This window comes from Apus apus, chromosome 6 (genome assembly GCF_020740795.1).
Source record: "Apus apus isolate bApuApu2 chromosome 6, bApuApu2.pri.cur, whole genome shotgun sequence".
NCBI classification, from domain to species: Eukaryota; Metazoa; Chordata; class Aves; order Apodiformes; family Apodidae; genus Apus; species Apus apus.
In genome coordinates, this window is record NC_067287.1 from 11,180,289 (window position 1) to 11,204,484 (window position 24,196).

Sequence of the window (24,196 nt, forward strand, 5' to 3'; positions counted from 1 at the left end):
ATGGTTGTTTTAAAATTTGGACTTCATGAAGGAAGGATTGTCTCTTGAGAGGAATTTCAGTCATTAGTGGAATTCATATTGCAGCAAATGAAATCATCTCTGTGAGAGGAATTTCTTTTGAATAGCAGCTTTTTAAACAATTGTCACTTTGCTGGTCTTAGTACAATTTTTGATGTGCCTGTCTATATGTGATGCAATTTGTGGGGATTCTGCAAACCAAGACACCCTTTTGGTAGCTGGTTTCCTCCTGACCTCATTGCTTGTGTGTTAACGTGACATTGAGCCGAAACGGGGGACATTTATCTAGTTCTTAATATCAAGCACTGAACACCTCAGCCAGTACAATGAACATAATGCTAGAATATCTCGTGTAATGTTTGACATAATTTCCAGTAATCCTGAGGTGTTATTGTCCAAGTGAGCAACACTCAGTATAGGTACACAATCCATCAGTGTTTCACAGTCACACTTTGGTTTATTGCCACTTACAGCTGACTCTTTTTGGGTGCTGTGGGTTTGTGTTCATTGACAACCTCCCCGAAGCCAGCAGCAGTTATTGCAAAGCAGGATATGACTGAAGCTAAAAGCATGAGCCAGAAGAGTGCATCTCATTATCCTAAACTGCTACTTCAGCTGTGATGCATTTAAGTAAGCAAACCTATGTGTTGTTTTGTTACTTGGCATAGATATAGGCCAAGTTTTAGAAAACCTTTGCTGCACTTTTGAAGAAGAAACATATTTGGCACCGGTGGTCTCTGAATGCCTTTGGGTTTGTGAAAATGGGGACTAGTTTATAGCAGCACATTTCTAAATAATAATATCCTTTCTTGTACATCTTCAATAGATTTGTTGTATTTTTTTCTCCTTACTTCTGTTCTTTGCGAACCTAACACCATCCATTTTCAATAGTATTCCCCCAGACCTAGATGCAGAACTGAATCTTAACTCTGGAAGTTTCACCAGCCACAGGTTCTCAGCTCTTTCCATTTGCTGTGTTCATGCATGGAGCAGGACTGTCTTACCCCAGCAGACATTTCCAGGAAGACTCTAGGCAGTTAATGGGTCCAGATGAAAATTCAAAACTCACGTTTGTACTAATACAATGGTTATTTGCTGCTTACTGTCAATTCTCCACTTGTTAGTGTTGTGAAGTAGGTAAAGAAAAGCTGCAGCCTCACTAGAACTGGCCAAGCTGTAAATAAAGATTATAGCCTTCTGCTGCTGGGCATTAAATAAGCAGATAAATTTATCATTGCTGTGGATTTATTCAAGGCAGATGTTTTTAGTGAGCTCTGGAAAGGTTAGGGAGGAACATAAAACCTGCTGCAGTTCTGGAATTGATCCATTAGGATCAAAACCTAGTAACCAGTGATTTGCTTCAGGGTCCCTGACACTTTTATGGCAAGACGAGGTATTTCAGAGAAGGCTGGCTCAGTTTGAAACACATTCCAAACCCAAACCTGAAATAAATCCTTGCAACAGAGCAATTCCGTAAAGTGCTCTCCTATCATTTAATTTTTGACCAAAAAAATTAAGAAAAAAATACAGAGTTTGGGAAGGGAATGACTCAAACTTTGGAAATGGCATGCTGATCACCTGTGTTTGTAATTTTGGGTGGCATTTGCTCAGTGTAGAGAGGCGGATGAACAAAATGATACAGACATAGCAGGCATAAAATAAACACATCTGGAAGAAATGGAAAAATACTTAATATAGGCTCAGTCATGTGATACCAGAAGGGCATGTATAATGGTCTGACAGAACTTGAGGGGTCAGGTAAATACAGCCTTGTGTGGTCCAAGAGGGACTTAAGAATATGATAAAACAAAAAGGAAAAAGAAGGAAAGGTGTTTCCTGTTGCTTCAACCCCACTTGTTCCCTGGAAAAAGTGATGGAAGCTTGGGAGCTTTGAATCTGGGTTGAACAACGCATTGAAGAAAACACCAGAAATAATGATTGTCAACTGGGAAAAGCAGCAAATATATTAGATGACATGTAATTGATTACCTGTATTCACAGGCCAGAATTTCAGCAACTGTAGACAGATGTGGCCAAACTAATGTTAGTAAAGAGGTTGTGCTGTAACTCACTGAAAAAATGGTTCTTCCTTCACACCTATTCAAGTGTTACTCCCTCATTTCCCTGCATTACTTGAAATAGCAGTTTCAAGCCATTTTGCCTCACATATTTCAACTTCGATGAACTCTTAGTAGCCAGTGAAGCAGAAAATGAGAGGTAGAAACCCCATTCTAATACCCTCAGGCTTTGGGTAAGTCACTTAACCTCTTTGTAGGTCTCTTAATCTAAAATGAAAAGGTAGGAAGGAGAGCATTGACAAGTTAAGAGTAAGAAACAGTTCTCTGGTACAAGTCACTCTACCAGTGAGCGTGTTATCAACTAACAAGAGCTGCACTGCTGTAAAAATCTGATATTGGTGCTCCACAACTACCTTTTTCTGTAAGTGAGTTGTGCTTAGAAAGATAATCCCAGGAGCCTGCCCTCTCAGTAAGCACTAAACCAACACCCTGGAGCAGTGTTAGGGGGCATGGATTAGTGCAAGCTGCTGTTTTTTCAGAAAGCACAGGAAAGAAGGGGCGTGGATACAAAGAGCTTTAGAAAAGTGCTGTGGTATTTTTAAAGAGCAATCGACTCATTGTTCTGGATCCCACAATGTATTCTTCATAGAAAATGGCTCTGACTTAGCTAAGATAGGCTCAGAAAGAGTCTTAGAATAGACTCAGAAAGAACTTGAGAAATTTGTAATGGAAGTGGAAAGTTTCTCCAGCTTATTCAGCATATTCATGCTCTTGGCAAGTGTTAGTGTCCTCTCTTTGTCTATATATAAAGTAGTGCCAGGAAGAAGGGGTCACCACATCACTGGCAAAATTAATTTGTCTGAACTGATACCCCAGGAATTAAAAAAAAGCAAAAAAATTCTGACAGCTGTACCTTAAGCTCCAACAGATGAAAAACCCAGCTGGAGAGAGGTGGGGTTGAATTAAAAATGAAAGGTTTTGGAAGTAGATAAAATAAGAATGGGTAAGGTTGGTTGGCTAAAGACTGTAATCTGTAAAGTAAGTGCTGTGCAGTCAGAAGAGAGCAGAGCTGAAATGTGGATTGGAAACTGATTGAAGAATGTTGGGAGGAATTTGTGCAAACCACAACCCAGCCTTCATCAAATCACAACAGATCATCAGTATTCTGCCCACCTGGAGGTTGAAGGGACTTCCTGTTCAGTTGCCAAGATTTTACAAAGTAGTTTAAACTTACTCCTTTCCCAGTGAGCAAACACAGCCACAACTACCACTCAGCTCATCTTGGTCCAGTCAGTTACTTCATGCCATGTAGGCAAAGGATCAAAGAGTCAGAAGATGGAGAGCTAATGTATCAGAGTGGGGGGATAGGAAAAAAGGTGAAAATACTGTAATCAGGAGTTGTTACGATGACTAGAGAAGTGTGCTAAGAGTTAACACATACTAAAGTAACCTTCCAAGAGGATGGCATCTCTCATCAAGCAGAGGAAGACCCTTTGGCTGAGGAGTTAACTCTTTGGTCAAAACCAGTGTATGTTTGTTTTTCCCATTTTTTTATGAAAGACACAGATACTCAGCAGGTTTCAACAGCTCAATTGAAATCAATAACTCCATTCTCAGTTACACTAACTAAGAATCTGCCTGCAGATCTGAAGGTATTATTACTGCCATAGCAGACAAGTGTATATAAATATCCTTGCTTTTTAATGAGTACAGGACTGGTTCATATTGTTGAATACTCTTCTTTGGGCTACTACTAGATCACAAAGCTCTTTAAGTTGAGCAATGTGTTTGTGTGACTATGTCTAGGTCTTGGTAGTCCCTCTTCTACCATAACACGAGAATGACCCTTAATGACACTTTCTCAAATTGCAGCTCCTTATCTTCAAGACAAAATGTGGTATGAGTCTGCATTTCTTGCCAGTTTATTGTCAGGAGCTCCTGTTTCTTGGCACAGTTGAAAACTAGATGGCTCCATACAGATTTAAAATATAAGCCTACCTAATCCTTGGCAACCATGCTAGAGATTTTTGGTCTACCTACCTTGCTATCTTGCATACTTAGAGGTATAGTTGCACTACTGCCCTTGAGTCTCTGAACAATGGGGACCCAAGTTGTCAGTATTTTTCATTGGCAACATCACTATGCTTCTGCAGGTAAACCATTCTAGCAGGAAAGTTTTTTGTGTGAGTATCTATCTGCCTGACTAGTCATATGATTTTAACAGTTTGACTTATGCAAGATTTCTTTCATTTCATTATGTTCTGCCATTTGGCTTGCGAAGAGTATGTGTTTAACAGCTCCTGTGGCAAGAACTTTCCACTGCATTGCTAAATGTCCCACATTTCTTCCTAATATCATCATCTGTTTTGTTTGCCTTCTTTCTCCACTCTCTCCTACATCTTTCCAGGTCGGAGGCTACCCCGAGCCTCAGGTCACATGGTACAGAAATGGGCATCCTGTCCTAGAGGGAGACCATTATGCCGTGGACCGCAGCATCCGGGGGATATTCAGCTTGGTAATCAAAGGTGTACAGGAAGGTGATGGTGGTAAATACACCTGCGAGGCTGCAAATGATGGTGGGGTCCGTCAGGTGACTGTAGAACTGACAGTGGAAGGTAAGAGGATATTTATCCTGTTGTTGCAATGATTATAGAGTGTAATGAAATGAACGAGCTGTTACGCTGTCCTGTTAAAATCACAAGTCTACACACATGCTTTCTCACTGTTGCAAGAGTAAGATTCTTTAATTACATTTCACAGTTTAAGACATTTTGCAGGGAGCTACGCAAGTATAGCTAGATAAAATGTACATTCAGTTTCAGACGTGTATGATGATGCCCAGGTAGTAAAAGACCTAGCTTGAAAGTCTTTGCTATAAATTTTGTAATTTTCCTGGAAGCCACTACTCGAGAGAGAAACAGAGGCCTGGAAAGTTAGCAGCCAAGGTTGCCACAGTTTTTACTGCCTGAGAGAAAAATCTCAGACAGTAAAACCTGTGGCAACCTTGGTTTCTTCGCAAGCCTACCAGATAGGCACATTGAGGCAGTGGGTTTCTGGAGCTCTCCATGTATGCTTCTGTTTGCTAAGCTGAACGCCTGGTTGTGATTGCATCCTAAATGTTACACAGGAAACAGCCAAGATCAAACCCAGGAATTTTTAAGAGAACATCTGCATATTAGATAGTTGCAAGCTGCCAAATTTAAAATGTGAAGAGTGACACAAAGCCAGGGGAGGATGGAAATCAATTGTACTGCTTCTCTTTTGGCAATTCTGTTATGCCAGAGATCTGTTGAATATCAAAGCTCCTCAGGTCACAACTGTGTTTTGAATTCTTGAAGCAAAGCAAAAATCCACAGCAAGCCTGAAGCAATCAGCATTTTTGTTTATTCAGAGTCAAAGTCTCTTAACAGATATCTTCAGTGTACATACTGAAATATGTATAGATCTGCCATGATTGTTACTGCCTACTGTGGTAAAAATTATGTAAATATTGTTTTTCCCATAATTTTAAGTTGTGATGACTTCTATGAGTGAGAACTTGCAAGGAGGTAGAGGATTTTTTAAACCTGTTTTTATATCACTTTTTCTGACCTGGGATATGCTGCAGTTTAAAAGCAATTTCATGGCACTACCCAACGACTGAATTTCTCAGTTTAAGAATGACTTGGTCTGTATTCTAAAAATCCCTCTAGGCATCAAAACAGCAAAGCACAGATTTTTTTCTCTTCTCAGCAAAGATTTGCATGTCGGGCTGGCTGCTGCTGGAAACACAGTGACTGAAACACCATCTGATCTTTCCAGCCTGCATGGCTGTCCTATCTGACAGTAATAGAGATTCTTATAGGACTCCAGAACAATTTTTTATTTTCACAGCCATGAGAGCTGGTTGTTTTGTGCTGCCACTCTGGATTTACCCCAGGTCATGTAGTGTTTTAAATGTGCCACAGCTACCAGGAAGGCAGTGCGCAGCAGATGGCGCTGAGTTCACACGCACGCCTTAGTTGCAGCACGTCCCTGTTGCTCACACCAACGAGCAGGATGAACTATTGCGTTTCAAAAAGAGTAATTTTATAGAGAAGGTACTCTGGATTAGCACAGGACTAAAAACAAAACAAAACAAAACAAAAACAAGCCAAGGAAAGACCTCTTTTAGAATCAAAAAACCTTTTTTTGCTGTCTTAATTTGAATTAATGCTGCACGATGGAAATGAGACACAGTGTTTCATTCACTTATTTAAAAATATTTTTGTGTTAATCATGTGCAGTGTAGTTCCTGCTGAGGCCAGGGGTTAAATCTTAGTTCTGCTAAAACTTGTTTTTTGGAATTGGAGAGCCTAACTTTGGGCTATAGATGACACAGCCTTCTACTGCAGGTGTTGCATTCCTCCATTTTCCTTGAAACCTGGAGAAATGCATATTTTACATAGTCTTTAGTATCTGTAATTCCAAATGGTCTTGAAAAACTTCTGACTTCCTGTCTTTCTGTCCTGTGCTTACAGGGAACTCCTTGAAGAAATACAGCCTGCCATCCAGTGCCAAAACCCCTGGGTAAGAAATCCACTGGCTTTGATGTTAACAGACACCTTAATATGTTTTTGTAAGAAAACAAGTAAAAAGCCAGACTGCTTTAAGAGTCATTAGCAAGAAATAAAAGCAACTGGAATCAGCATTCTCTCACATATAATTTAAGTATTTCCAAGGAACACAGTGAGTAAACTGCAGTCCAGATGAAAAGATTGTTCCTGTTTGGAGTAACTGTTAGCAAGAATGGGTTGATGGGATGATGTGTACTGGCACACAGAAGAGCCTTTTTACTGTCATGTACTTCCTGCACTTCAGTAAGTCTTTACAATTATGTGAATGCCACTGTTTTAAAAACCCCAGGCCTAATTCTCTCCAACAGCTGAATTAATTTCTTTGTAAGTAGTTTGAATTTAAGCAGAATTATTTCTGATTTATATCCTTGGGACTGAGTTGTCCTGGATGTTAAAAAAAAGATACACGTTTCTGATTATGTTAGTGATCAGAATACAGATAGTTAAAACTGAAAAATTTCATTTTGTCATTGCTATGAATATTATATATGTATGTAATTTTAAAATTAACTGACATTACAACAATGAAAATAGTAAGTGAAACTGAGTAATCAGGAGGGCTTTTACATAGAAGGGTTTTACATAATAATGTCTGTATCACAAATGTGCTACTGAAACACATACAAGCTAAATAATCAAAACAAGAAAGGACTATTGAGGTTGCTGTTGGGTTTTCATATGCATTCAGACTTTCCAAAATACTATCCTACTCCATCGTGTTGCATGGAGTTAGGAGTGATTGTCCTCATTTTTCATTCTCCTGTGTTTTACTCCTATTCAGTATTAGTGATTTTTATGGTATGGAAAGTTTATGCCTTACATAAACAGGGAGAAGATAAAAGAATAAACAATATATATTTTAGTTTGTGTATATCGAGGAAAGAGACATAAAGCTCACTAGTAGTTTATTTTATTTTACTGCATTAGTGTATGTGTATAGATACACAAATACAGAAACACCACCTAAATATGGCCACTGAAAGACTTCTTTAATACACATTTATGCTCTCCTTTAGTGGTAGCATGGAGAAGATGACATAAAAATCTATCAGATGTTTAATTATATGATTAAGTGTTTGCTGTTTTAGTATGTTATAGTCACTCTTCTCTCCCAAGACTTTTTGCTGGTTCTCTTGTCCATGTAAATCCTTTCATTATGGTATCATCTCTTACTTAGAAACTTCAAGCTGCCTAAATGGCAACCATCATGTCTTGGCAGCACCTTGGACTAAGGAGATGCAGTCTCTGTTAGTATCCGACCTTTGGTAGAAATGGTGAGATACAGACACATCTTACTTGCATGTGGTAGAAGGCCGTCTGGAAAAGAAGGCCTTGAAAATGGTTCAGTTTGCTGGAAATTACAGGTTAAAAAATATATATAAATCACCATCTGCCATCTGCTAACGTGTGTCTGTTGTATCAGGGCTTCAGAGCAAAGGGTGTGAGTATTGCCTTTGATATTAACTGACCTGAAGTTCCACCTATTTTTTTGTGGGGTTTTTTGCTTGCTAAGATACTGCTTGATGGCTTATGTTTTACAGCTTTGTAACTGAGGATTTTGGACTGCAGTTACTGATGTCACCCTAGTTTCATCCCACATGTTGTTTCCCAACTATGCCATCCCTGTAAGAAGAGCTGGGCATTTACACTCAACAGATATTCACCTGGCATGGATGCGCTTTGATTTTGTGCCCTTCTCATGTTCATTTTATAAGCATTGTAGTGGATGAGATTCCAAACAGAAGATTTCCCCAAACCAAAAATCTTTACCAGGACATGTCAGAAATGTTGCAAAAAACCAAATTGCTGATTCATATATTAGAAATTACTGTCATTGCACTCAATGTCAAAGCAAATTACATGATGAAGAACTGTGACCAGTAAACAAGTATGCACAAATAATCTATTAGGATGTGATTGAGAAACAGAAATAGGGAAAAACTAAATTACTAAATGTGTGCAGTGTTTTCTACCATTTGCTTTGCCCAGCTCTGCTTATAAGCAACTGAAATTGTCCCCAAGATCTGATCTGTGAGTTACATCTATGCTGGATGAGGGTGTGCAGCATCACACTATTCAGTTGCATGAGGAATCAAGAGCAGTCATCACCAGCTTTTCCATTTCTTCCATTGGCCAAAAAGATTATTGTGTGGCTGTAACATTGCTTACCCCTAATTGTATAACCTTGTTGTCAGACCACTGATCTAAAACGCTTCCTGAAGTGTCCCCTAAACACCACAGCTTCCAGGTCCTTCATAAAACCAGGATGTGAAATTGTCTTTCCAGGGGAAGACTTACTGTTCCATCTGTGGAGCACAGGCCGAGTATCTGGGGAGAGAGTCCACCCAAATTTGCTACAAAGCCCAACAGAGTTGTTGTGCGTGAAGGCCAAACAGGCAGATTCTCCTGTAAAATAACAGGACGACCTCAGCCTCAAGTCACCTGGTTTAAGGTATGATTTCCCAATAGACTAATGTTTGTTTCATTTGAAATCTTCTGACTTGAAATGAAGAAATGCAGTTGGCACTGCAAATTACCGTGGTGAGAATTTACATACAAGGAGCACCATGTTCTCCCTCATTTTCACTCTGAATAAAATCCCAGAAGATACTTTCTCAGTATAAACTTCTTCCCTATCTGTCTCACTGTTGAAAATATTTGTATTAAAAGGCATCTGAAAGCAGCAAACAAGATCCAGGTTCTGTTATAGAAGCGGCGAGTATGGAACATACTTGCCCAAAGACCTTACTAGCTAGATAAGATAAATAGACAAAGGGTGGGAAGTGTGATTATTATCATCATCTTTGTTTTACAGAGAAGGTCTACAGGGATTTAACGGATTGACTGTGGTTACAGAGGAGTCTCTGACAGCTGTGAAAATTACAGCTGTATTTCCCAAGTTCCACAGCAGTGTCTCAGTCATAAACTGCCTTTTCTGTGTCACTCATGTTGAGTTTAGCCCTACATTAGAATGAAGATGATGTTTGGAAAAAAAAATAAAATATGAAATTGAGTTGTAAAGTAGTAAACAGTAGTAAACTGTTTAGGAATTAACAAATATGATTGGGTTTTGACATGCAAGATTGTTTTGTGCAAATTTAAAACAAAATAAAAAATCCAAGGCAATGAGCAATAGTTCATCTGTTTTGGTCTGACCTCTGCTAAAACAGTGGTAGCAGAAAATTGACATAAAATAGTGGAGACCTGAGCTGTCAAGTTCAGATCTGCATTAAAAGTGGGCATTGTGAGCATCTGTCTTTATAATAAAGCTTTCTATATGAGCAATATTTAAAATTCATTATACTATTAAAAAGTCATTGACAACTTAAGTCTTAGTGCCCTCTTTGGGCATACACAAAATCTCCAACCACTTTGTTAATAAGGAGAGAGCTTTCAGGTGATAATTAAATATCAAACTAATGAAGCCATTTTTACTGAAACTACAATTATTTTAGAGAATTATAAATTACCTTCTTTGATTTGGAAGAATAAAAATATGACCGGCCCTTTGACATCCTGCTCCCCTTCAGCTTTCAACAGATAGGTGCCTTGTGTATAGCAAAAAAGAAAAAGAAAGAAAAATAAAGCTTTTCTCAGAGTTTTTATTTTCTTCTGTTGTCTCCTGGTTTTTGGGAAGAACCCACAAAAAAACCCAGAAAACTGCTTGTAGGGAAATGTTTCCAAGTCATTGTCTGTATTATTCCGGACTTATCCTTATGTCTGTAATACAAGAATGCCAGGGTACATCTCAGCAAACAAGCAGCCTTGTGTTGTGGAAACACTCACTGAGACATCTCCTTCAGTTGGAGGTTCCATCCTGAGTTGGCTTCTCCCTGCAGCTGCTGTCAGCTCTCTGGGGCCTGCTGGCTCTCTCAGCAGTCTGCAATGCTGCTCCACCACAGCCTGCTGACAGGCCCACCAGATCCCCTCAGCTTTTCCAGCCATGCAACTCAGTGCAAAATAGGATCTGTCACTCAGTTCTCTTTTTCAGGGCTGTGTGGTAAACAGCAAGTAGGGATCAGCAAATCCAGCACTTCCTTACTTCTTCGTATGTGTTTTTGCAGTTTGTTAGAGGCTATATTATGTATTTTGTTATTGTCAGCTTCTATCATGTGTTATTCTATAATCTGGCATTCATTGTCTTTTCAAATGAATGAAATATGCCATTTTTTTATTACTAGCAGCTCCGTGAGTTCTGTTGATGTTTATGTCCTTAAAAAACAGATTTCAGCACTTGCAGACCTGCATATATATGTTGTTCAGAGGTTCAGTAGTCATACCATTGCTGGCCTGCAGACACCCAGTCCACTCTTTTGAACTTATCCTTGGTTAAACTGGTTTGGTTTTTTTTAGAAAATGTCTTTCTCTGCTTATTGTTTTCTTTCCCCTTTTCTTGCTTGTTAAATTGCAAAGAACAGAAGCTTCACCACCAACCCCCTGATATGAACTAGCTTTTTTTATTCAAATAGGATTTGCATTGCCCAGATAGCAGTAAGTTGACAGAGACTTCAGGAATGACAGTGTCTGAAAACATTGCTGTGTTTCCCAAATATTTGCTGACCAAAACCCTACAAATCATAGATTCTATGTTTTCCCTTTCTAAAGTTAGGATAGGAAAAGCTGTGTGGCCTGATAGCAAGGAATTTGTTTTTAATGTCTAGTGTTGATGAAGAAGCACTGATTTACTCACAAATCAGGTGTTTTTCAATTTTTTAGTAGAATTGAAAGGCAAAAATTGTGATTTTGATCATCTAATCTAAATAACAGAGATATAGAACTACATGCATCTCTACTTGCCTTGAAGCTATACCTTTTGATTCAGCTTCAGTGTGTTGCAGCAGTGTCTCTCAGCATATGCCCAGTGTCTTCTGTCACCCCCATCTGGCCACTAATGAGGTCCCCTAATGCAGAATTTTTTCCACTTCCTGAAGTGATACTGCCTAAAGGAGATATTTGGGAGAAATTTGTAGACTAGGGATGATGGTTGGACTCAGTGATCCCAAGGGTCTTTACCAATCTGAATAGTTCTGTGATTCCATGATTCTATTGAGGGTTAGAGAAGTACTCCCCAAGTTGGAAATTTTTGCTTAAAAGTGTGATGTTTGACTTCCTGCAACAAACCACAGCAGAAAACTGGTTTGAGCCCACATACACTGAGGACAAGTTTTTCTGGGAATATGGATACAGTAAAAAATGAAAAGCCAAAACCTAACTGAGATGAGTGAGTGGCAAAATGCAGGGAAAAGCAGATATGAAATATAGAACTTTTGGGCAGAGTTTTTTGTTTAGACCATTTGAGTATTATTCATAGAAGGAATTTGGATGAAAGATAGAAGAAAGGCATTTTGGCCTGATGTCACACCAAAAAAATTTTTGCTTCTCTTCTCTTACCAATCGCTGCTGTCTCATGGTGTCTTGTGATATTTGCAGGGTGATCTTCAGTTGCAGCAAAATGAGCGTTTCAACATGTTTGAGAAAACCGGCATCCAGTTCTTGGAAATCCAAAATGCTCGGCTTGACGATGCAGGAATTTATACCTGCACAGTGGAAAACAGCGCTGGGAAGGCATCTGTGTCTGCAGAGCTCACAGTTCAAGGTACAGCAGAGTTTACAGCAGAACCACAGACATTCCTTTAAAATATCTTTGGTCATGTACTCTTTATAAGCATTCTCTTTTTCCCCATCACCTTGCTCTGTCTTCATCAAATGGTACTGTGAGAGCTTGGAGCATGCTACAGTTAAAACGTGTTGGTTCAACAGGAAAAAGGCTATCCAAATGCTCTATACCAACTTTCTTTAAACCCAGCTTTTCACTTTTACTGTGATTTTTGACCTCCATATGTTTTGAATAGGGGTTTTAATTTATTTAATTCAGCTAATGGAAACCTTGTCATTATAGTCAGTAATTAATTTTGTATTTGTAAAGTACCGGCATTAGAAAGATGCACATTTATACCAGCTCCTTTCTGGGAAAGAAACCTGTATTTGTAGAACCAGGGAAGAAAATCAAAAGAGCATGACTCTAAACTGTAAGATGGAAAAAACAATCTGAGTTCAAAATTCAGGCTTCTCAGTTCCCAACCCCACATTATTTCACTGCTATTGAAGGAAATAATTGTCTTTTTAGACTTAATTTAGGATGTTCTATTCCATATATGTGTTACCATATACAGTTCATTTTGCAGTTTGATGCTTCTTAGGGTGCCCTTTTGCATCAGCCTCAAAATCATACAGCCTTCAGCAACCACACTAGAGAGGAATTTCGTCAGTCACTGGGTAAGCAGTCACTGGACCCAATTAGATAATTAAATCAACAGCTGCTGGCTTCAGCTGCAGTCATAAGATCTGTGGGTTACATGTGCACCCAGCAGTGAATGTTTTGATGCAAGATTTTTAGTTTCACATCAATGCTGTCACTCTGTGAGATATCAAGAATATAAATAATAAGAGGGTTTACATTTGGGATCCTTAGAACTACAGTGACCTGTAGCACTTAAAGCTCTACTTTTTATCTGTAAGTTCCAATCTGATTGTAGGAAGAGCTTCTACAGGTTGCCTATTCAACTGATGTTTTACAGAAAGGGCTATTTTCTTCAGTAAGCCTGTTTGGGTTTTTTCAAAGTGAAACTTGATCTCGCTTGCTTTCTGTTGTGTAATGGGTACATTTGTCTTGAGAGATGATGCAGAACTGGGGTCACAAAGTCAGCTGTGGTATATGTTTGCTTCAGATGCTGACCACATCTCTGAATAATGCAAGCATTCTTTCTTGGATTAGTACAGGTCAGTAAAAAGGGCACTCTCTTGCAATCTACTTGACTGATCAGATGATTCAACTTACCTAACCACAATATATAATGCCTAATTCTTTCATTATCAATTAAATCAGGTCATAGGAGTTACTGCAAAATGTGAGCAGACAAACAAGTGGCTCAGAATTACTAAATTTTCTTTGAAATCCATGCAACCTCATATATAGAAAATTTTGTTCTAATAGCTACATTTTTTCACTCAAGTTCCCGTAGTGGAAAGTGGTGAGGGAGGGGGAAAATGTTTAAATTGACAGGGTTGCATGGTATTGTCTTGTTTGCAACCGACAGTTATTTCAGCTGACTCTTCTGCATGTATCCAGTCTGTTTTCAGCTTTCATTTTGATATAAGGAATTTGTGTTACTGTTCATTGACAGGTTTATTGAAGTGAGGTCAACAGGTTATTTCCCTCTCGCACTGCAACTATTGTGTGTGTGTAAATAGATTCTTTTGGTCACTCTGAATGTTGCAGCAAGTCCAAGCATTTAGATGTGGATTTTTGCTTGCAAAACACCATGGAAATTATGGCATCATCCATCACATGTTTTTGTCTTTCCCCTGAGGCAGACTCTGAAAGCATTTTATGGAGTCTTTGTTGATGACTTGCAAAATTCATTATCTTGCAAATTTATTATTACATGTCTTTCTGCTACTGTAGTTTCTAGTCTCAAAGCTGACAACAACTTTCATCTGTCCAGAAGAAAACAAGCTGCATCTGGTACTGTTAACTGGGGAAAAAGGGAGAGATGTGATTCATACTTGATCTGGAGTGGTATATCTCTCCTCCTAACTGTTTATTATCTCATGCTGTCCCCAGGGGAAACAAATACTGTCAAGGTTTCTAAAAATTAATTGAGAATTAAATACATATGAACTAAGAGGCTAACTGTGGGCAAATATGTGCTCAGTTTTATCAGTGCAGCTGATGAGGTATCTTGGCAAACCAATATAGCTCAGCCATGTTTCCAGATTTCCTGTTGTTGTTGCAAAGGGAAGAAATGTGCTGTATTAGCTTTTGTGTTATTCATGTTAAACATTCTAATCTTTGATTTGGTAAAAGTTTACAGGTGGTTTCAGGTTTTGGGAGTTTTTACTGCTGTTAATCTTTTTTTTTTAGCCAAAGGACAGCTTCTCTGTGGCCATGCTCAGGTGTGGTACTGATAGTTTTTCCTTCTCCACTTCTTCAAGATTTGTGGGGTTCCCCTAAGATTTTATGAGCTGTCTCCCAGCTGGAATTTCCTCCTTGTTTCTCTTCCCCATAAAAGTAGCCTTTGAGGCTCACAGAACCTTTAGTTCTCCAGTCCCTTGAGAACTTAGTTGACCCAGCAATGTCTCAAAATGGATCAAGAGCTCTCTTTTTTTTTCAGCCGAGCAGCTTGCTGTTGTCCATATTAAATTTCAGGTGTGACGATAGTCAGTCTTGACTTCAGTGGCTTGAAAACTTGAAGGGTGAAGGTTCTTAAGTATATTCTTTGTTTAAAAACTTTCAAATTTATGGAACTGTGTACAGTATTGAATATATAAGTTACCTGGGTTTTTTTCTTTCAGGTCCAGAGAAGACTGATGCATACACTCAGCCACAATGGTATGTATGTTTTTACTGGAGTACTTTCTCAGTATATTTAATTGCAGTGCATTAATTTTGACATTTACTGCATTTGCCTGCTTCACAAAATGATAAATCTCTTTCGGTTGGTTTGTATTTGGAAGTTAGAAAATGTTTACTTGGAAGTAGATTCTCTTTTATTGCCAAATTCTACTGTCCTAGTAAATTCCTATGAAATGGTGGGACTAGTGGCAACACTATGAAGTACAGAGTTCTGGTCTGGCTCAGAAAAGCAAAGTTTAGATGACTTTATGCTTAGTACTCCCATGTAGCCAAATAGTTATATAATCTGAGCAAAAAAAATGTGAAGAGAAATTATACTCTGTACCAGTTGGTCAAACTTTCATTTTGATGTAAAAATCCTGTATACATCATGTGAGTACTAGACTGGTTGTTCTTTGCTGTCAGAACCAAAACGTGGTATGGCCATGGTCTCTTCTGAAATCACCTAAATTACAAGACACCCTGATGCGAAATAGTAAATTCATGGCACAATTTTCATTTTCATTTCCCTTTGGAAAACTATTTTAACTGGCATTTTAAGCTATAATTGTATATGATCTCGTTTTATGAAACCATGAAATAGTGTCACATCATAGTCATCCCAGGGTCTTATGTAATTGCTCTTTATCTAAAGCTGTGCATGCAAGGTTAGTGTCTGACTCACAAAACATCTTAGAACCTGAGCAGTGGATTTGTATCCAGAAACTTCTGAGTTGAGCGCTGATCACATTTTATGAAGCTTTTCATGTCACCTCTTTCATCCATGTTCCTAATCTGTGTGAGGGAAACTAGAGGCTAAGTAGTTTGTATTCTTGCTTAGGGCTTGCACATTTATATACTTGCTGATAATAATAATACTAATTAATCTTTATACAGTGTCATGTATCTTTAAACTTCTTTATTTCTTGCAGCATGCCTTCAAAACCAACAACACTTGCTGTTAAAACCATCGAAAATTCAGAATTCAAACAGGCAACTAGCAATGGAATTGCTAAAGAGCTGAAATCCAGCAGCACTGAACTCCTGGTTGAATCCAAAGACAGGGTATCATCAAAAAAAGAGATCTTTTACATCACCAGAGAAGCCAAAGATAGTAAGCAGGGACAGCACCAAGAAGCCACTGCCATGTCTCCTCAAGAACCTAAAGAAGGAACAAAGGGTCCTCAGGTCTTGCAGAAAACTTCAAGCACCATCACATTACAAGCTGTCAAACTGCCACCAGAACCAAAGGCAGAACCCCAGTCCACTTTCATCAGACAGCATGAAGACAGGAAAAGGGCTGTGCAGCCCCTGATGACAGCTCAACAAACCCCATCTCTGGCACAGCATGGCAGTCCAAGGAGTAGAGAAGCAGAAAACAGAGCGGGAGTCCAGAAAGCTGTGATGGAGGAGAAGAGAGATACTCTTGGAATTCCCCCTCAGTTTGAGAGCCATCCACAGAGCCTGGAAGCATCAGAAGGCCAGGAGATTAAATTTAAGAGCAAAGGTAAAGAAATGAAAGTTATCAGAGCTCTGGAGTTAGTCAAGTTCCCCTTCTGTGTGTGGAGGTGGGGAAGCAATTCCTTCTTCATGGCAAGTTATTGTCCTCCTAAAGCATTTTGGAAATAGATGCAGAGCCTCATGCAGTTTCCACAGTACTCTAATTCAATACCATAGTATCCATCCTTTCACTCATCTGGGGAAATCAGTGGTAATGAATGCCACTCTTTCTAGGAGGTAGCTTTTTAGAGCCTCTTACATGAGGGTGCAAGAGAGAAAATGGATGGAACACTTCCCAGAACTGTAACTAGTTATATTTCCTTTGAATCAAAAAAATTACCAGATAAGAAACCACAGTCAGTTTCTACATTTCCCCTGTAGCTTCTACTTTTTCCCCTTATCTTTGATCAACCCAGTGCTGATCTGAGAGTTCCCGAACAGCTGAAATTATAAAGTCAGAATTAAAAGAGAGGTTCAGAGTTCAGTCTGCAGAATTTGATGGGATTTTAACCTCTCAAAAGAGTAATGAGAGCTGGATTTTGCTGAATCCAGGCAGAAGATTTAGAACTTTTTTTTTAATCGCTACTTTTTAATCGCTACCATTTTAGTAGAAAATAATATTGAAGCATTTTTTTCTGCTACATTAAAAGAAATTTTTAAAAAATCACACTTTAAAGTGTTCCCACAAGTGAGAGAGAAAGTGGTTTGTATATCTCAGGAGGGCAAGAAAACATCCCAACAAAAAAACCCCATCACAACATGGTAAGTTCGTTTCTTTTGCCCCCTGAGGAAAGAATACAGTTTATATCACAAGCCCAGAGGGTGAGGAGGGGACAAAATCTTCCAAAGATCCTGGCACCTTTTGAATATTTTATTTTTCAGGTATATTAGTACAAAGAGCATGGATTGCTTTCTGCTAGAGCATTTAAAAAACTTTGCAAGGTTTAACAGATTCATGATCCTGTTTGGTGGGGAAGTGTAGTTCATATTGTACAGAAAAAAAGGAGATAATTCAGTTCTGATTGAAGCCAGTGAATGTCTTTCCATTTGGCTTTGGACCCAAAGCACAAACTCATATATGCAAAGGCAAGGTGTCTGTAGGGAAGTTCCATAGGAATGTCCCTAGTGTGTTTTAACAAATAATGCAAAATCTATTTCTTGGGAATCCTCTCTGCAAAGGGTGACCAGTGCTCCTCTCAGAGGCATCTCTGTTTCCTGGCTGTAATGGATGATGAAAATGCTTTTACACCCCTAAGGAGGCTTCTACCCACCAGGCTGTCAGCTCAGCATGCTTCTGGGTCTGTACAGTTACTACAAATCATCCAGATCCTTTGATAATTCAGGGCTTGATTACTTTTTTCCCCAGCTTTTGAAGGTTCTCCTACTTCCACTGTTCTTCACTGATTCTCTGTGGATTCCAATGTGCTCTTTGTCTGCTGGGCAAGAAAGAGAATCTTTTCTGCATAATAGCTTCTAGTTTCTAGTGCAGAAAATTCATAGGGGAAAAAAATAAAGGGACATTTTCCACTTTCTGATATATGCATTGGGCATTCCATTTTTTGCCCCATTTGTGGGTGTAATGGTAACCTGCTCCTTTCAAATTTTTGTGGATTTAGACAATTTGGAGCTGGATATAGGGGCTGCTCTCTCTTTTCATGTTTGTTTGTTTGTTTCCTTTTATTTCAAAGAGAAGGAAATCCTTGTTTTCATATTTCTAGTCACTTAGGTTTTCTCTGTTCAGAAGGGTTTCCTACAGTATATAATTTGTCTTTGTTGCAGATATTCCTGCGATCTTTTACTGTCTGTACCCGCCTCCAGGGCTGAGCACTCTTGCTATAATGAAATGCGTAGAGTTGAAAGGAACATCAGCAAGGTGGAAGCCCCAGAGGACCCTTTTTATTGAAAATAAGTGAAGGTTGCTGTGAGTGAAGTTGTCTGGCATTCTCTCCTCTTTGCTCATCACAGCAACTGCCCCATGAAACCCAGACTTCCCTCAGCACTACTAGAGCCAAATCTGGTTTCTGGAGCTCTGACACAGGCAAAGCAGGCAGTGGAGCCACAGCTTTTTTCCCTCTGCTTCCTGAAAGTTTACTGTCCTAGGAAGCTGCCTGCTTTGCCTACATCTGGAACCTATTCAGGAAAAAAATACCCAGAATCATGAAATGCTTGATGTTGGAAGGGACCTCTAGAGGACATTTGATTCAGCACCCCTGCTCATGTAGCTAAAGCAGGTTGTCCAGGACTATGTTGAGGGGGCTTTATCTCCAGTGAAGGGAGACTTCACAACTTTTCTGGACAACCTGTGCCAGTGCTTGGTCACCCTCACAGTAAAAAAAGTGTTTATGTTCTGACAGAACCTCCCACATTTCAGTTTTTGCCCATTGCCTCTTTTCCTACCACTGGACACTACTGAAAAGAGCCTGGCTCTGTCTTGTTTACACCCTCCCTTCAGATATTTATATACATTGATGAGGTCCCTGTCCTGAGGCTTCTATTCTCCAGGCTGAACAGTCCCAGAATAAACAACCTCAGTGACAGGTACCCTGGATTGCAAAGAACTGCTGGGTGCTAAGAGAAATCAGTTTAGCAAGATAGGAAGAAATGGAGAGAAATTTCTCTTTCTCCAATATCTCATCATATCAATTTTGTCTGTGATTTTTAGAGGGACAGTTTTCAGATAGAAGTTCTTGGGCTTTTTCAAGTTAGCAGCAATTTGTTATTTTAAATGATGGACGGGCCAGGAGATTTTGGAAGATCATTAAGGTTTATTTAATTATGTATGTGTAAATTATACCTGACTTACACTAAAGAAAATAATGGAATTACACTAATGGGAATACCTATTTTCTAGTTTCAGGGAAACCAAAACCAGATGTGCAGTGGTTCAAAGAGGGTGAACCTATTCAAGCTGGAGAAGATGTCCAAATATATGAAGAAGATGGAATTCATTGCCTATGGTTAAAGAAAGCCAGCCTGGGGGACGGTGGATCTTACAGCTGTACAGCTTTCAACCTCAAAGGCCAGACTTCCACCAGCTGGATGTTAACTGTCAGAAGTAAGTAAGCTCTTGGGAGTCCAGCTGCACTTTGAAAACTGTGGCTGGGCTTTGCTAAGCTGTCAGAGGGCGGTGGCTACAAAATTTCTATTATGACTTCTCAATGCTGGTCAATTCTGCTTCCTAGCTCTGTGAATAATGTGATGAGGGATAGCTGGCAAGCCACTCTCTGTACAAGTTTCCCTTCTTTTTGTTGTTTGTATAGCTAAAACCACCTCATATAATGTTTTGTACACAAGGAGGACCATTCTCCACTGAGCTTTTCTACTAATGCTCGTATTTAATACAGGTTGCCACATGTTTTTTTTCATTCTGCATTAAATTCTTTTGGAGTTGCTTGGCATTTCTATAGGATACTGCATATCTGAAATGTTTTGTGAGCACAAACCAATCCTGTGGGAGATTTAGGTTAGATATTAGGAAGAAATTCTTCACTCTAAGGATGGTGAGGAACTGGAATGGGTTGCCCAGGAAGGTTGTTGATGCCCCATCCCTGGAGGTATTTAAAGCCAGGTTGGACAAAGTTTTGTACAACCTAGTCTAGTGGTGGGGTTCTCTGCTCATGGCAGGGGAGTTGGAAGTTGATGATCGATCATTAAGGTCCCTTCCAACCTTAATGATTCTATAATTCCTGTGCCTTAAAACAAGTAAGAAGAAAAGTGAAGGAATGAGAACTGCATTTTGCTAAACTGAAGTACACCTCCCAGTCACAAATTATTTTGAGATTGAAGGCACTGTCTTACTGATCTGGTTAAAAGATTTGTTGGCCTCTTAGCAAATCCTGTCCTCAATTCTAATCTTTTCACCTGCTTTTAGGTTTTATCCTAAAACAATGATCATTTTAATGTAACATTTCTCCATTTGCTGTGCCTGGGGTTAAACCAGGAAACCCAAGATACTCTCTGTCTCATGAGAAACCTGTTAACTACATTCTTAAGTCAACTTCTTTCACTGCCAGCCAGGGGAAATTTGGAAGAAGGACTTGGAGAAGACAGACAAGAGAGAAGAATTATCCTTCCTCTTCTTTGCCATGAGCTCTCCGGGAATATGTTGAATCCAATTCCAGTGATTGCCTGCAAATGGTGGATTCTGGCATAGAAAACCACCACCTAAGATAACAGCTTGAGGGCCTGCCTTGTAAATTATAGAGCCCCTTCTTTATACCGGTCCATTGCCCCAGATGATTTCTCTTCCCCAATAAAACATGTTAGTGGTTTTGATTCTTTCTTTTTCTTCTTCTTGTTTACCTGGGATGAATCTGTTAGCCCAGCCATGTCACCTAAACATACCTAGAAAGTCACTAAGTGCTAAAGATAAGTTTGTCAGTTTGGGTTAAAGGAACTGTTTTCATTTTGCTTTTAAAGGGGCTAAAGTTCAAGAGGTTGCTCCATGCTTTTCCAGTGTCTTGAAAGGATGCACTGTGAGTGAAGGGCAAGACTTCGTGCTGCAGTGCTGCGTGGCAGGTGTGCCTGTGCCTCAGCTCACGTGGCTTCTCAATGGTAAGGAACCCTGGTCTGCAACACCTGCATGCACACACTTTCATCCACAGTCTCAAATGCAACTTTGATCAGCACATAGCAAGGCTGCGAATACTGCACAAAGCACTCTAAGCCACCGTCATATCATCCACTAGAATTTTTGAAGAAAATTAGTTTATGTGCACAAAATATGCGGGAAGGGAGGTTTTCTTGAGCAGTTTTCTGTCTTGCTGCAATTTTCCAGTGTGTCCAGGAGGGGGCTCTGGTGACAGGATCGTGAACAGATGGGTTTCCTGGATTTTGCTAAACAGATTTTCACCACGCTGCAACAGGCGGAGTTGCTGCTCCCTGTTGCTGCTCTCTGCTGAATCCTGTGCTACCCCCACTCCTTTGGCACTACCTTCTGCTCTGAGAGTAACGCGTTGGCACCATGGTCCCCAAAGGATGATAAGTTGTAAGTAAAATAAGTGCAGAATGTCACTCATTACTGTAGGAAGAAAACCCATGCCCAAACCCACTCATCCAGCAGCTGTGCAAGTCATAAATGGTATTAGTAGCTATGTCCCCAGGATCTTAAAATTACAGCTTTTCTGGTTGCTTCTGTACTAGAAATTCTAAAGTTTACCCAAAGCTGGCAAAACAACAACACAACAAAAACAAACAAAGCTACAACAAAACCCAGCAAAACAAACAAAAAAACAACAAAAAAACCAACCAACCAAATAAATAATAATAATAAAAAAAACCCCACACACAATGCACAAAAAAACCACAACAAAACCCCACTCCCTCAGCCCCGTTATCAGACTATATAATTTCCTACCCTGATTACACAGCTAAACATGAAATCTTCCTTAGCAGTCCCCACTTAATATTGGAGTTGGGCCCAAACATCAGCATTTTCCTTTGATTCTCAATGATTTCAGAGATCTAGAGACTAAATACTCTGGCCAAGGGCTCCTTCCATTCAGAGACGTATCTATTAAGGCCAGATATACTCAGCTTTTAACCCTTGGTCACTTCTGTTACTCCTGAAGTGCAATTGATTTTTGCAGACCATCCCAAGATATTAATCTTTGTGTGTGTGTGTGATTAAAGAATAACATACTTTGCCATACAGAGGTTTCCTCTAGGATTGTTTTTAATTTTTTTATTTGCACGTAATATCTGGTTTTTTTCAGCTGTTCAGAGTAAATGGGATTACACAAAAAGGTGGCAGGACAAATGAACCATGACCTTGAGATTGGTATGTTCCCACAGCCTGGGCTGCTCCCCTTCCCAATAGCTCCATGTCTAGAATAGAAAGGCCACTGCTTTATTTACAACATAAAACATGTGAGTAAAGTTTCTGACACTCTCCCATTGGAAATAACTTGTTTCTCTGAAGACTGCTCTGCAGTTCCTCCATTGCAGACATGAATAGAATCACCATTTTGCTATGCAAGAATTGTCTTGCAGCGCAGAAGGACCAGCTCTGATCCATAGAGTCTGTTCTGTCATCTTCATGTTCCAAGGGTACCCTCTGTTCATAAAGGGCTCCCTTAGTTATTGAATGATGTAGTTATATCCAGTTGTCTTCCATACAGAGAGCATCTTCCTGCCTCAAATGGCATTCTGTGTTACAGTTCATCAGGCATAGACACAGCATCTCCACTGATGTAACCATGTCGTGCTTTGCTAACTAGAAAACTCTTGTCTCCTAAAAATACAGCCTAGAGATCAGTAAGCAGCATGTTTCTGTAGGCCTCCAGTATGCACTGTGCTGCCCTGCCTTTTTTCAAGATGTTTGTTCTGCGCTGGCTTTTCTTCTCCCTAACCTCAGGGGAGTCTGCCCCTGTTCAAATATGTTTATATGCATTCAAGCTTCTACCTGCAATTGGATCAATATCACAAGGAGACAAAAGCAGGTAGGTTTGTGTTTTTTTTCAGATAGTTGGATTTTCAGACCATTAGGGTTCCATAACTGAAAGCCAGTGCATTAAGTGCTCTTAAATCAAAAGGCCAGTGATGAGTCTGAGGAACAGAAGCACAAGAAACTATTAGAATAAAAATTAGAGACATCATATATTATTCTAAAGATATAAGTACACAACTATAATTCCAGACTCCAAAAATAAACTATAACATATTTATATATATAGTTTATGTATATAGTTTAATGCTTTTCTGTCTTGCATCTGATTGTGATACATAGCTGTTTATATACCATTTTGATACACATTTAAATGGATTATAAACAGGGTCATTATTTTACCCAAGGATCAATTTGGCTATTGTGATGGTCCTTTCAATGCAAGCATTTCCTTCCTGTCCACCAGCTAACTAGATACTACAAACTTTTCATATTTAGATCCATTACCAAATAAAGGAGGAAGTTGAGTTTCTGGTCCTGAAATATTACCTGAACAGACCTAACAAGGCTTTTGGTAAAATGACCTGATAGAGTATTTCATCAACTGTCCATAAGAAGAAAACAGTATAGTCCCAGTACATAATTTGAGGGAGGCAGGCAAATTTGTTTTTTAAAAAGCTGTGTTGCAATCTGCTGTCCGTGCTTGGAATATAAAGCTTTTTAAGTTCACAACTGATAGGCTGCAGCAGAGAAAAAAAACAATTTACTGAGAGCAATCACACTGCTGTTCCAAATGGAGCACTTTTGCAGAGCTCCTTAGAAATAAAAATAATATGGAACAGGATGGGTAAAGTTCACAATCAAATACCAAATGCACATTGTCTTCCAAGCATTACAATGGTAACAAACTAGAATTGTTTTTTAAAAGGAAAACTGAGAAAAGTATGTATATTGTGATGAAATACTGAATGTAGAGACCTAGTTATTAAATCACAAGAAACATTAATAGAAGGCTGCTTTAAGAAACATAAAAAAGCAGAACAGTCTCACTCTTTTTGATACTGACCAGCCTGTATGCCATCCAATCTGCCTTCCCACAGTCTCCAAGGAATCCAAACCACTGAAGAACTAAAAGACTTGTAGTAACTTCATGTACAATGTTAAATGCAAGCACTACTTTGGATACTGAGCATTTTTACCTGCTGTGACTACATGCATATTTAAAATATTTTCCAAGCCATTATGTAGATTGACCTCTCAGATCATCCAAGGCAAAAATTAGATG

At 39.2% G+C, this 24,196-nt stretch overlaps 1 protein-coding gene across 2 annotated transcripts in view; it reads left to right on the plus strand.

Moving 5' to 3' along the window:
* MYLK (myosin light chain kinase) overlaps nt 1–24,196 on the plus strand; it is a 208,426-nt gene that overhangs the window by 80,216 nt on the left and 104,014 nt on the right. For both annotated transcript variants that reach the window (XM_051623195.1, XM_051623196.1), the window contains exons 3-10: nt 4,444–4,651; nt 6,536–6,584; nt 8,918–9,083; nt 12,062–12,227; nt 14,987–15,023; nt 15,959–16,533; nt 19,378–19,581; nt 20,946–21,080. In XM_051623195.1, the coding sequence (XP_051479155.1) occupies nt 4,444–4,651; nt 6,536–6,584; nt 8,918–9,083; nt 12,062–12,227; nt 14,987–15,023; nt 15,959–16,533; nt 19,378–19,581; nt 20,946–21,080 (1,540 nt within the window). The remainder of the gene's footprint in view (nt 1–4,443; nt 4,652–6,535; nt 6,585–8,917; nt 9,084–12,061; nt 12,228–14,986; nt 15,024–15,958; nt 16,534–19,377; nt 19,582–20,945; nt 21,081–24,196) is intronic.